Raw genomic sequence first — 12872 nt, forward strand, 5'->3', positions numbered from 1 at the left:
ACGTGTGATTGGACAAACTGGGATTAGCAGGGACGATGTGGAATTGGACATGTTTAGAAAGAAAATGTAAACATTCCCAACCAATCTGACTTGTTCATTTAAATCCAGATTCAGAGGATAAACAGACATTTATTCTGCACATCTGCCACTGGAAACATGGTGATGATAAACACAGACTTAGACATCAGGACTTGAATATAATGAGTCTCCGTGTGGGTCTGTCTCATATCAAAAATAGTTTGCTTTAATGGAGAAGTACTACAAGAATTTGTACACTAATGATTTTGAACCCGGTTGATTTCCTGTCCAAACATTTGCTACTAACCCCTGAGAGAATGATCACATCACTCTCCAACAACACAGGTAATCAGTGAGAACACAAAGCGTGCTACAAGTGTACAAATGACACATGAGAAATAAATGAAATGGGACACATGTAGAAGAGTGCAGCTTGTCTGGCCTTAAACTGAATGTTGGAGGTTGATATAAAAACAGCAGTCCAGCAGCCTGACACTGTCGCAGCTATCATGGTTTCTGCCTGTGAGCTACGGATTCTCAGTCAGCTGCAGGGTTTTACCTCGGGAGGGCCGTGCCCAGACACACACCCACCCATCAGGTCTGACTCGCTTTAGAGCTTTAAGTCTATTGCGTCCAGCATCCACCTCCTCAGTCTAGTTGACACGGATGCCTGAGATGAAGGGCAGCCCGGTGGGAACCCTTTTCTTGTACTCAACATAGTCCTCGGCGAAAAAATGGATAAGGGAGAGCTCCTCCTCCTCTATCCGCTCCCGGAAGAACCGCCAGCTGGCTATTGTGTAAGCCAGGATACACAGTGGGTTACACAGCATCACCTGCAGCAGCCAGAAAAAGACAACAGATGTCAGCAACAACAAACAATTCATTAAACTGACTTAGAAAACCCCTCCAATAGTAAACCAAATAACCAGTGACTGAGGTCTGTGTACCAGCAGGAGTGGGACATGTAGTTCATAGTTAGTACTTTAAGAAATCTTTCATAATTCTACACAAAGTGTTCCAAAACATACAAACCACAAATGATGGATTTCAAACACTGACAGCTGCATTAAAGCAGCCGAGCAGTAACCCTTCATATCCTGTTCTGTGTGCCCGATCACATCAAACGTTACGTCTTCTGTAATGTTTTTGCTTGTTTTGTTTTAAGTTTGGATCTCAGCGTTAAAACTTGACAAATGTATTTGTTATTAATTGTTCGCTGCGTCCCTCCTACAAAGAACAGATACTGGTCCTGCTCATGGTGTAAGAACCTTCTATGGCCCTGTCCAGCTCTTCTACAGTAGCGGCCCATCGGTGCCACACAGCAACGCTTCTGGCAATGGCACACACAGTATCATCACAGAGCAGCTGGACTACAGGTGGTACCTGCAGGGCACAGGCATTGCTTCATACTGCTAGCAGTGACAAATTAAATAAAATAGCCTCCACCTGGAAAACTTCCTGTTTTGTTCATTTTTTTAACTCCAAAGCAGCTGAAACTGAATAATCTCGTTACCTAACATATCCCACATGTTTAACTGACTTGATGCTATACTCTGATCAAACTGTGTTCCTTGTGTTTAACAAACAAGAAGATAAAATGATCCTAATTGTAAAAATACACAGTATCAATATTTTCTTTTACCTTTATTATTGTAGTGCTGCTCATTACTCTTAGATACGACAGAGCTGTTAGATGCATAGAAAACTGCATCTAAATCGTTTGAGATACACATTTAGATCATCTCAGGGTTTCTAATATGTTCATTACAAATTCTGATTCAATTCACTGATGAACAAACTCCTGCTGAAGATCCGCTGCACATAAACAGCACTTGAAAACGATATAAAGCCCACTTGACTTATTTATAGCTCAAAAGGGCTTATTTACATTTTTCAAGAATTACATTCTTTATTTTTAAGAAGATCCATGAAAGGTGGAGACAGAGATCTCATTACATCACTCAGCGAGCTCTATTAACGAGCAATAATTGATATTCAAAAGAGAAAAAAAACAACACAGGCTTTTAAATGAACTGCTTACTGGTTTCCATTTTAGAAATTGCAATGTTTTAAAGTTTACCAACATCTACCTAACAACCCTCAGGTCAGCGGCTCCATCTTCTACTGGTCCATGTACAAAAATATTAATGCGACGTACCAAACACAAATTTTTATATTATTTTACTTTCAATCTGAAACGTGTTACGATAGCATTGAAATTAATATGGTCTAGTGCCCCCCATGCCCCCCTTTAGGCTCACCCCTGCTCTCTTCCATGTAAAATAGGATGGCTGCCGTCATCATTCAGCAGTATCATTTAAACATGCTATCGGACTAAGTTCACAGTTCATCTGCAGGTTTTTCTCTGTATAAAACAAACAGCTGCTGAGTTGCTTTTCTTCATGTTGGAGTTTGTTGATCAGCTGCTTTGATGAATGGTAAATGGTAAATGGTCTGTATTTGTATAGCGCTTTACTAGTCCCTAAGGACCCCAAAGCACTTTACATATCCAGTCATCCACCCATTCACACACTGGTGATGGCAAGCTACATTGTAGCCACAGCCACCCTGGGGCGCACTGACAGAGGCGAGGCTGCCGGACACTGGCGCCACCGGGCCCTCTGACCACCACCAGTAGGCAACGGGTGAAGTGTCTTGCCCAAGGACACAACGACCAAGACTGTCCGAGCCGGGGCTCGAACCGGCAACCTTCCGATTACAAGGCGAACTCCCAACTCTTGAGCCACGATCGCCACGATGAAGGACTCACACTCGCTTTTTTCCCAGTAAAGGTTTTAATGGTGACCACAGGAACAGCGCTGCTGTTTTGGATGACATAAACCTCCGCCTCTTCGCTCTTTACAGTTTGTAAACAGACTCCATGTTAGACTGTGCCAGCATCGTCATCACTGCTGCTGTTGGGGGCTGCGTGGGCTTAACAGACATTATAAAAGATGGATGTAGCTTCCAGATCTGAAAGTATTTGCTCATCTGCCGTCACACACACATGAACTTAACTGACATCCCATTCTTAAACTACAAGGTTTAAGGATTTAGGATGTCGGCACACCCTGCAGCATAACAGCTTCAAATTGTCTGGGAAAGCTTTCTACAAAGTTTAGGAGTGTGTGTATGGGAATCTTTTAAAAATCACCTAGTAGTGCATTTGTGAGGCTGATGTTGGATGAGCCTGATTCAGTCTCTCCTCTAATTCATCCCAAAGGTTTTCTAAAGAGCTTGGAAAGAAAGTGAAAAGACTTCTTTATCCCCAGAAAGTTGATTGTGTTCATCTGATCGTAGTGTTTACAGTGGGAGAAACGTTCAGAGCCTGAAGACTTCTTTAGTCATTTCACAGCTAGCTGCTAGCCCATGCAGAGCTTATAGCGCCTTCCTGCACTGAGAATACGAAGCATACGTGGCTACAGGATGTTTCCTGTGAGATCAAACTTCTACCATACACCTGGTAGATGGTTCGAATTAGTGTGTGAGCACGTTCACATCATAAACTGTGATCCAGAGTCACTCTGGAGTTTGTTTGGAACCACACAGAACCAAACAGTCTCGCTGAGGCTGCTTTGGTCTGCACGTGAGCGCGATTACTGTGTTCACACCTGCACAAACAAACCACACCAGGTGGAAAAATGAGCTGAAGTTAAACACTAATGATTGCTGCTGCAGCTCACCTGTGTTCCTATGCTCCAGTAGAACCAGCCCACATAGGAGGGGTGTCTGAAATAGGCGTAGACCCCACTGGTGACCAGCACATGGCTTTGGGCCTTCTCATTCTGGACAATGTGATTGAAGTTGGAACCGGCTGTCAACATGGCCGCCTTCCGTAATCCTTCACCACACAGAACCATGAAGAGACCCAAGACGCTCAACCAGCTGAGTTGCTTCAGTTCTATAAGAGATAAGAAAGACCGATGAAATACTGGTGAGCACATAAAAAGCCTGAGAGCGCAGATCAGGATCTGACCAGCTGCTGGTCTGCAGGCCAACAGGAAACCAGGGTACATCACTTCCTTTATTCAACAGAGGTGTGAGCACATTAGGTGTCAGTATGTTCCCATGAAAGGATGATGGCTGGCCTCTTTCTCCTTCCTTCTCTGTTATCTATTAAAAAAACAGATTATTATATTTCTTTGATGTTGATGGTTACACGAATAGCTGTTCATGCATTTTGCATGTCGCCACAGGTTCCCAGCTAAACTATAATGTTACTTAAACTTAACAAACATGTTTACTTCCTATTTTGAAACACGAATCTCCAACCACTCTTTGGAACTGTTGATTGTCATACCCATGTGACAGCAAGGAAAGTGATACATCTCTGGCAGCAGCCAGCATCATACTGGGTACTACGACACGGCCAGAAGCTCTGCACATAGGATGTGAGTCAGCCATGAATCCATTAGCCCATGCACACGCTCCACAGTCTGGATGTAATCTGAGATCATTGTTATTTCAGCATGAGCTAATATACTGGATCAGGCAACCTCCCTTCTCAACAGTTCTGAGTGGACTGAGTGCAGGTCATTACACAGATGACACACCAACCTGGAACGGTCAGCTTCTCCACAATGAACTCCACCCATGATGAGACAGCAGCCAGCGTGTACTCCACACTGTGGTTGAGCAGGAATGAGTCCAACGACAGGCTGCGAGGGTTGATGATGGCCGTTACCAGATACTCGGAGTAATGGAAGAACGACAGGGAACACATGTACCTGCAGAAAGACAGGATTACTTCACGTTCAACTGTAGCCGGCCTATATTAGGAAAAAACACATCCTGATGTCAACGTATGAAAATCTATGTAGAATTTAACCAAGAAAGTGTGACATATATATAGTTTTACACAACATAACAAATGTACATACCAGCCAAAATGTGTCCAAGTGGTTTCAGAGAAGGTTATAATTAAACCACAGCCAAAGGTCACTCCCAAAAAGCAGGCCCTCACAGCAACCTAGAACGAGGACATGCTGTTAACACACTCTGCACTCACTTTTTCACTGTCCAGGTATTTAAAACTCGTCCTTCACTATTACACCCGTCTGCTCCGCATTCACAAACATGTATTCTGTCTTGCTTCTACCGACTTTAATTCTTCTCCTATCCAGAGCATATCTCCACCTTTCCAAACTTGATCCCACCTGCTCTGTACTCTCACTACAGATCACAATGTCATCTGCAGATATCAAAGTTCAGGGAGACTCCTGCCTGACTTCATCTTCAACCTGTGAACAAGATGGGGCTCAAGGCAAATCCCAGCCCCACCTGTGGCTCAGAAGGGGTCATCTCCAGATCGATAGTTTGTTTCACAGCTCCTCCAGTCTGAATGTCAAATGATCCATGGGCAAGCTGCCCCCTGTGCATCCACAATGCAGAGCGTGAGTGAATGACAGACAATGCACTCATTGATAGGAAAACTGCTTGAATAAATGTGTGTATTATTGGATGAATAAGTCTTGTAGTAAAAAGTGCTTTGAGTGCACAGTATACAAGTACCAGACCATGTATCCCCTGGAACTCATTCCAGCTGCACACCTCACACACTTCTATGTCACTCCTGACTTTACTCATACAGTACCACAATGTGTCTCCTAGCATCCTAAGATATGCTTTGTCTACATCCAGAAAGACAGTACCTTATCTATACTTCTCCAATGCAAACATACAATCTGTAGGGGTCTTCTCAGTCTTAGTTCAAAAACTCTTTCCCATAGCTTCTTGGTAAGGCTCGACAGTTTTCTCGCTCTGTTGTTACTACTGTGCTACATATCACCCTTGTCCTTGAGAAGCAGTACCAGTATCCTCCTCCTCTATTTCTCAGGCATTGCATTAAACAATGTGTTTGCAAAGTCCGCTGCCCTGCTCTCTCAGAGAGACCAAGACAATCCCATAACTCCACAGGTATGTTATGTGGACCAAGCGCCTTTCCACTTTTCATTCTATTTATAGCCCTCACATCTTCCTTGCTAATCCTATGCGCTTCCTAATCCTGTAACTGTCCTCCTTTCTCTCATTTTGTAATTTATCACTGCCTCTTTCTCCATTCATCAACTCAAGCAATGCTGTATAAGTAAATTATATTAGATACAAACCAATACAGGACTAAATGAGCAGATTTCTGAATGGACTTCTGTATTACTTTCTTGTCACAGCACATAAAGTAACTGTTAGTACCAGTTATAGAGTTTAGCCATTTCAACTGTCTAAAATCAGCAAGTTCCTAAGCTTAACAGACTTCTATGTTTAGCACACTAATACCAACAGCCTCTCTCTTCTTTTGCTAATGAGATTAACTCAGTGTTAGCTAGGCTAGCTAGGCGACTCAGTTGGATAACATTAGCAGCAAGATTTAGCATTTAATATTAAATGGCGTAAAACTTGATTGCTATATTAACTGCAGGATGCCAAAACAAACTGAGGTCACAAAAAATACGACTTCAGCATAAGATTCAGCACAAAAGCAGGAAGTTGGTAACCTTATGACAGCACCTACCTTGTACAGAGGTCCCTTGTATATCAGAAGTAAGAGGCCGTTAATAAGGGCAATATGAGAAGAAATCGCAATTTTCCCGGGAGTCTCGGTCAGATAATCAAAGACCCAGTCGTGACGTCCAAACCAGGTTCTGATCAGAGGAATTACAACCACGCTAAGCCCTAAGATAAAGCCATTTATACTTACTCTAGCCTCTAATACCAACTTACTGCCTGCCATGATGGAAATACTGTACAGTGGTAAAATGAGATATCGCGAGAACTAAATGACAATCTCGTGACGTCATGTGACTGCCTTTGTATCTTATCAGCTGCCAGTACAGAAAACCAGAAGTCATGCGGATCAAATAAACAGTTTTGTGCTTCAATAATGAATTGTGCAATAAAATATGCGTTAATACATGCATTTGTTAAAAATGATTTTATTATTTAATAATTAAATTAAAAATGAAAGCACTATTTATAATTCAATATTTCAAAATTGAATATTTCAAATTGAAAAAAAAAATTCACAAACAAAGAATTAAACTCTCAATAAAAACATCTTTTCAAAAACGATTTTCGAATTCCAAATAAAAATATAGATTTAACCTGGTGCTTCCTACCTGCCGACCGTTTTTAGTATTGTGATGTTTCGCATGTTTCTTACAGTTTGAAGCAGATGCAACTATAAGAATCAGCACTGAGCCCTTACATTTCTATACAGTGTTCAAGTGATGACTGCAACCTACAGCCTTTAAAATCATGATTAATCCAACCTGCAGATATGGACAGTTAATGTCACGCTGCTCAAGTCTTGTAATTAAGCTGATTTTTAAAATTAATATATACTTGGACACACACACACACACACACACACACACACACACACACTTTATCCAATATGATTCTGGAATTTAAATATAAAATATTTTAAATGATTTCAACTTCAATCCACGTGTCAAAGATATGCAGCAGTGACAATAGTCCATTTGATGTTGCATTTTTACAATAATACAGTTTTAAGTGTACTGAGTTGTAACAGTGTTTTTCCTGATTCTTTTCCTAATAGAATGATTTGAAAAAAAATTCTTCCATTACTTGACATTTTCAGCTAATAACAAATATTTTTGGTAACATAGGAAATATTTACTTAACTTAGGAATGTAGAGTTCAGACAGGCAGCACAAATGATTTGTTATGTATGTTAGGCATGATTTGATCTGATTTATTCTTGTGAAACTGTGTGTGTGTGTGTGTGTGTGTGTGTGTGTGTGTGTGTGTGTGTGTGTGTGTGTGTGTGTGTGTGTGTGTGTGTGTGTTGGGGGCAGTCTCCGCTTTCTATAAATGTAATGCTAATACTAATTATTTTCATTGGTGTATGACTTGTTTACAAATCAATAAGCTACACTTTATTGCTTCGAGCATTGCTGGACGTACAAATGAAACTCAGGTCATGAGAATATTTCATCAATTCAATTATCTTACAAAATGAAAAAGATTTTATTTATCCATATCAGATTTACATTTCATCACATGGAAAAAAGCTAATTTCTTTACAGTTACATTCAAAACATCAAACATCAAGAACAAGTTAAAAAAAGAAGATCCACTCAGCAGAGGAACAGACTTGTTCCTGGGATGGTCACTGAAGACAACAGACAGAAATTTAACTCACGTTAGTTTGAACTATGATACCCTGAACTCAATAAGGAATTCTGGACCATTCATTTAGTATTCACTTGCATTCTATCTTCTTTGGCTGCTTGAGAAATAACTGGAAATCTTGCTTTGGGACCTCAAAGGAGACAAAAGCGAAGCTGGAAAACAAAGAAAAAATGCAAAAGGAAAGTTTTATATGTCAGATGTCGTGTTCATTTTATTATTTCAAATCCTTTTCGTTACTTAAAAAAACATGACATCAAACACACAACAGGATGACACATGGAAAAAAGTTTCCAATTTCGTTGTACTGTTGTTCTATGTATGACTGTGCAATAACAATAAAGAGTTATCTGTATCTGTCATGTGTTAAGGCGCTGACAGAAACCAAAAAATAAAAAACTAAACGAGAACTGAATATTCAGTTTTGCGGGGTGGGTAAAGTTATATGCCCACAGTATATTGTGAAGTGGCACCATATAAATAAAACTGAATGAATGAGAATGATTAGTCACAAGGTAAAGCACACTTTTCTAGACCACAGGGATTTACCTTCAGGTTGTTCTTGCTGCTCCTCAATCATAACAGGAACATCAGGAGCAGAGACTGGCTGACCTATCAAGCCATCCAACATGTCTTTGTACTGCTTCTTGTGGTTAGGACGAATAAACATACCAAATCCTTAAGAAAAGGAACACAAGAAAGTCGTTTCAAACCACAAACATTTACAGGAAGATGGCAGAGAACATCTCATGATCTGGAAGAACACTTACTGACAAGAAGGCCGAAGTTCTCATCTCTCTCAGTGAATAAGTTCACTGCTGTGGTCACCAGTTTTTCATAGTTGTCTGTGTTTTTGTAGGTGTGAATAGCCTGAAAGAGCTGTGTCGATCTCTCTGCCCCAAGAGCTTTTTTCACATCAGTCAGAAAGGTAGTGTGGACTTCATTCTTTGATGTAGAACCTGATCAACATAGTTTTATGCTTAACCATCACTGACACACATTACATGACACAAGTTTTTTGTATGGGTATGTATTAAGTAAACATCATTACTGTTTGACAAAAATGCAGCATAATATGCAGAGAATAGGTGAAAACATCAGCTACAGGTAGACCGAGCAGTCAGCTGAAACTGCAAGACCAGGCTCACCAACCTGTGCACGGCCTGGATTGATTACAAGAAGGCCTATGACTCAATGCCCCACACCTGGATCCTGGAATGCCTAGAATTGTACAAGACCAACAGGACCCTAAGAGCCTTCATCAGAAACTCAATGGGAATGTGGCGTACAACACTAGAGGCCAACTTCAAGCCCATAGCACAAGTCACCATCAACCAAGGTGACTTGTTGATCTCCTCTACCAAGGAGATGCTCTGTCCCTGCTGCTGGTCTGCATAGGCCTGAACCCCCTCGTGAGATCATTGGCTACGGATACAGACTACAGAACGGAGCAGTTGTCAGCCACATCCTGTACATGGATGACATCAAGCTGTATGCCAAGAATGAACGAGACATCGATTCACTGATCCACACCACCAGGATATACAGCAATGACATCGGAATGTCGTTCGGACTGGAGAAGTGTAGTCGGATGGTAACAAAGAGAGTTAAGGTAGTCAGAACTGAACAACATTGCAGACACAGAGGACAGCTACAGGTACCTGGGGATCCCACAGGAAAATGGGAACCATGAAGAAGCTGCTAGGAAAGCTGCAACCACCAAGTACCTGCAGAGGGTCAGGTAAGTCCTGAGGAGTCAGCTGAACAGTAAGAACAAGATCCGGGCTATCAACACCTGATCAGGTAACTTGCTGGGATAATAAGCTGGCCAAAGGAGGAGATAGAAGCCACTGACATCAAGACCAGGAAGCTCCTGACTATGCATGGACAGTTTCACCCCAAGTCCAGCACCCTGAGGTGGTACGCTAAGCTAAGGAAAGAGGCCGGAGACTGTGAGTGTCAGCACCACAGTCCAGGATGAGACAAACAAAAGCCAGAACACTCCACGGTATGTACCACCAGCAGATAGAGGAGGTGGCTGACATCCAGAAATCCTACCAGTAGCTGGACAAAGCTGGACTGAAAGACAGCACAGAGGCACTAATCATGGCAGCACAAGAACAAGCTCTGAGTACAAGATCCATTAAGGCTGGGGTCTATCACACCAGGCAAGACCCCAGGTGCAGGCTGTGTAAAGATGCCCCTGAGACAATCCAGCACATAACAGCAGGGTGTAAGATGCTAGCAGACAGGGCATACATGGAACGCCATAACCAAGTGGCCGGCATAGTGTACAGGAACATCTGTACCGAGTATGGCCTGGAATTCGTCTTTCATGTTTAAAATGGAATATTGTGTTATTCTTCCAAAATTCTTCCTTGACATTCTTTTCTAATCCATGTATCTCACACACATTTCCAAGAACAAAATGAAGAGCGTGTTTCATACCGTTCTGCAGCATTACAGTCTTCTTCTCATCCTTGGACAGAGTGTGATCAGGTTTGTATCCACAGCCCTTCCCTGTCAGCTCCTGGCAATTTTCATCAAACCTCTTTTTGTGATGTGGGCGAACAAACTGGTAGAAGCCTGTGACACAAGGCAGCAACAGCAGTCAACTACAACCCGTTTTGCATTAACACACTGTTAATGTGGTGCCCTGATACTGAAATCATGACTTTGACATTGATATTATTCCTGTGTAGATATCAAGACTAATAATGTTGACAGTTATGTTCAGTTTTTCAAAAGTAACGTTGGGTGAGGTGTTCTTACACTACTGTGAAAAAACAGGGCAAACTACAAAGAACGATTCTATTATTGTAGAGAAATCTCTGTAAGACACAAGGCTGAAAACTCATACTGACTGACTATGATCTGCACTGTATCTAAATATGGCAATGTTCATGGGCAATTTAGGCAATCATTGACTGCAAGAGATTTTCACCCAGTTATTAAAAACAATCTTTATTTAAAATTATGTTGGTTTGTCTAACTACTTTGAGCTTCTGAAAATGCATGTTATAATTCCTTAACAGTTAAAGCAATACTTAAACCCTTTGAATTAAAGCTTATCTCATCCTTACCATGTGAACAGAGACACAACTTTTACAATTTTGCACTGTGCTCGAGTGCAACAAAGCACAGTCATTTGTTGTATATCAAATGAAACAACCTGAACGTTGCAGTTTAGAAAATGTGATCTTCATAGAAACCCTGCTTGTCAATACATTCTGCACATATTCAAACTATCGTGCTGTGTACGTTTTAAAACATACTAATTATACATATTAAAATAATTTAAAACACTTTATTGAAAAGAGTGCAAAGACTTTAACGGATTTGTAAATAGTTGCACTAGTTAGACTCATTTTACAAAGAGCGTAAAATGTCTAATCATAAATTAAGAAAACGTGTTCTGTAGAGTTCAGACGTCTGCAAAGCAGGTATACTTTATAGGTGGCAGCGTACTGTCATTCTTCAGTGTTAACTATGTGTGGTGTTTATCGTTTTAATAGCGGTGTATTGCCGTACCTTCTAGTATCAGTACACAACATGCAGTGCTACCACATGCAACACTGAGGCTCAGATACGAGTCTGAATGTTCAGGTCGCTTTGTGTTTATTAGAGCAGAAGATTTACCATGGAGGAGACTCTGAGTATTAGTGTCTTCACTTAAAATTGCTGTCTCAGTCAGCAGGTGATCCAGGTTGTCGGTCTTTTTGTAGGTCTGCAGAGCCCGTATGATGCGGTCAAAGCTGACCTGACTCAGGGACTTCTTCATGTCCGCCAGGAATTTCTTAGCCCTGCTCGCCTTTCCTTCTTCAGACAAATCCTCAGAGACACTCGGCTTCTTCAATAACCATGGAGGAAAAGATAATCTCAGCAGCAGTGTAAATTCAAAATGATGTTAAACAATCTGGTTCAAAGTTCACTGCCCTCTGTTACACATCTCTGTACGTCTACAGGTATGTCATCTGGACCAACAGCTTTTCTAGTTTTCATCCTCTTCACATCATTCTTACTAATTGTCTGCACTTTCATCAGGTGTGTGCACCATAGGTTTATTAGATAAATATTTGCTTAAAAGTTCAAATTGAGTTAACAGCAGGCCACAGATAAACATAATTATCCCAACCCTTTAAACTTTAACGATTCATCCCCAACTTTCAACAGTCAGAAAAGACGTTTTCACCGAGTCCAGCTGTGTGTTGTTTAGAACACCACTTACCTGTTCTTGGACCAACTTGATTTTACGTTTTCCACCCCGCAACTCATCCTCCATCCTCTTATCGTATTGAAGAGACAGTGTGGACAAATGATTTGCCTTCAAAAGCAAAACAAGTGGAAAATGTGGTATTTAAACTTTTTTGTTTTATAGTGTAACACCCCACCTCACCCCACCCCCCACACACACACGATGTGAGTTAATAAAACGAGCTACCTTTTCCTCTCCCATGGTAAAATCACTGTCCTCTCCAGTGCCGTGGTTGCCTTGCTCCAAAGCATCCAGCAGGTTGGCTGGTCTCCTCTGACTGTCCTGCACCTCACTCTCATACTCAAGGCAGATCCTGGCCATTCCACTGGCTCCACTGTTCTCATCTGACCACAAAAACAAGGGTTAAAATTCATCAAGGACTCACTTTAGAGTAGCTGTAGCTGGAAATTTTAAAACTTCCAGCTGTAGGTTTAGGATTAACTGGCTC

The 12872-nt window shown here is 41.4% G+C and overlaps 2 protein-coding genes across 3 annotated transcripts in view; both read right to left on the reverse strand.

Moving 5' to 3' along the window:
* Positions 1-341: 341 nt before the first annotated feature.
* Positions 342-6769, reverse strand: icmt (isoprenylcysteine carboxyl methyltransferase). Its single transcript, XM_080897776.1, has 5 exons — positions 6527-6769; positions 4899-4987; positions 4576-4745; positions 3702-3919; positions 342-851 (listed from the first exon to the last, which is right to left on the reverse strand). Exons 1-5 carry the CDS (start codon positions 6743-6745, stop codon positions 672-674), a joined length of 876 nt encoding a protein of 291 aa, XP_080753902.1. The 5' UTR covers positions 6746-6769; the 3' UTR covers positions 342-671.
* Positions 6770-7747: 978 nt separating this feature from the next.
* LOC308406645 (regulator of telomere elongation helicase 1-like) overlaps positions 7748-12872 on the reverse strand; it is a 43421-nt gene continuing 38296 nt past the window's right edge. Inside the window, exons 26-33 of one of the 2 annotated variants that reach the window (XM_080897761.1) lie at positions 12611-12768; positions 12398-12493; positions 11809-12019; positions 10618-10755; positions 8940-9128; positions 8719-8847; positions 8251-8324; positions 7748-8152 (exon numbers count right to left, since the gene is read on the reverse strand). In XM_080897761.1, the coding sequence (XP_080753887.1) occupies positions 8254-8324; positions 8719-8847; positions 8940-9128; positions 10618-10755; positions 11809-12019; positions 12398-12493; positions 12611-12768 (992 nt within the window). In that variant the 3' untranslated portion in view covers positions 7748-8152; positions 8251-8253. Of the gene's footprint in view, positions 8325-8718; positions 8848-8939; positions 9129-10617; positions 10756-11808; positions 12020-12397; positions 12494-12610; positions 12769-12872 lie in introns of both variants that reach the window. The other variant, XM_080897760.1, reaches the window with a different exon arrangement.

The sequence above is a fragment of the Rhamphochromis sp. 'chilingali' genome (assembly GCF_963969265.1).
Source record: "Rhamphochromis sp. 'chilingali' genome assembly, chromosome: 12".
NCBI classification, from domain to species: domain Eukaryota; kingdom Metazoa; phylum Chordata; class Actinopteri; order Cichliformes; family Cichlidae; genus Rhamphochromis; species Rhamphochromis sp. 'chilingali'.

Excerpts from the sequence above, each read along its gene's own strand:
- icmt (XM_080897776.1), bottom strand. The coding sequence starts at position 6,745 with ATGGCAGGCAGTAAGTTGGTATTAGAGGCTAGAGTAAGTATAAATGGC. Across the intron at positions 3,920-4,575 it reads GGAGAAGCTGACCGTTCCAG|AACTGAAGCAACTCAGCTGG; the intron begins GTTGGTGTGTCA and ends TATCTCTTATAG. Across the intron at positions 852-3,701 it reads ACTGGAGCATAGGAACACAG|GTGATGCTGTGTAACCCACT; the intron begins GTGAGCTGCAGC and ends TGGCTGCTGCAG.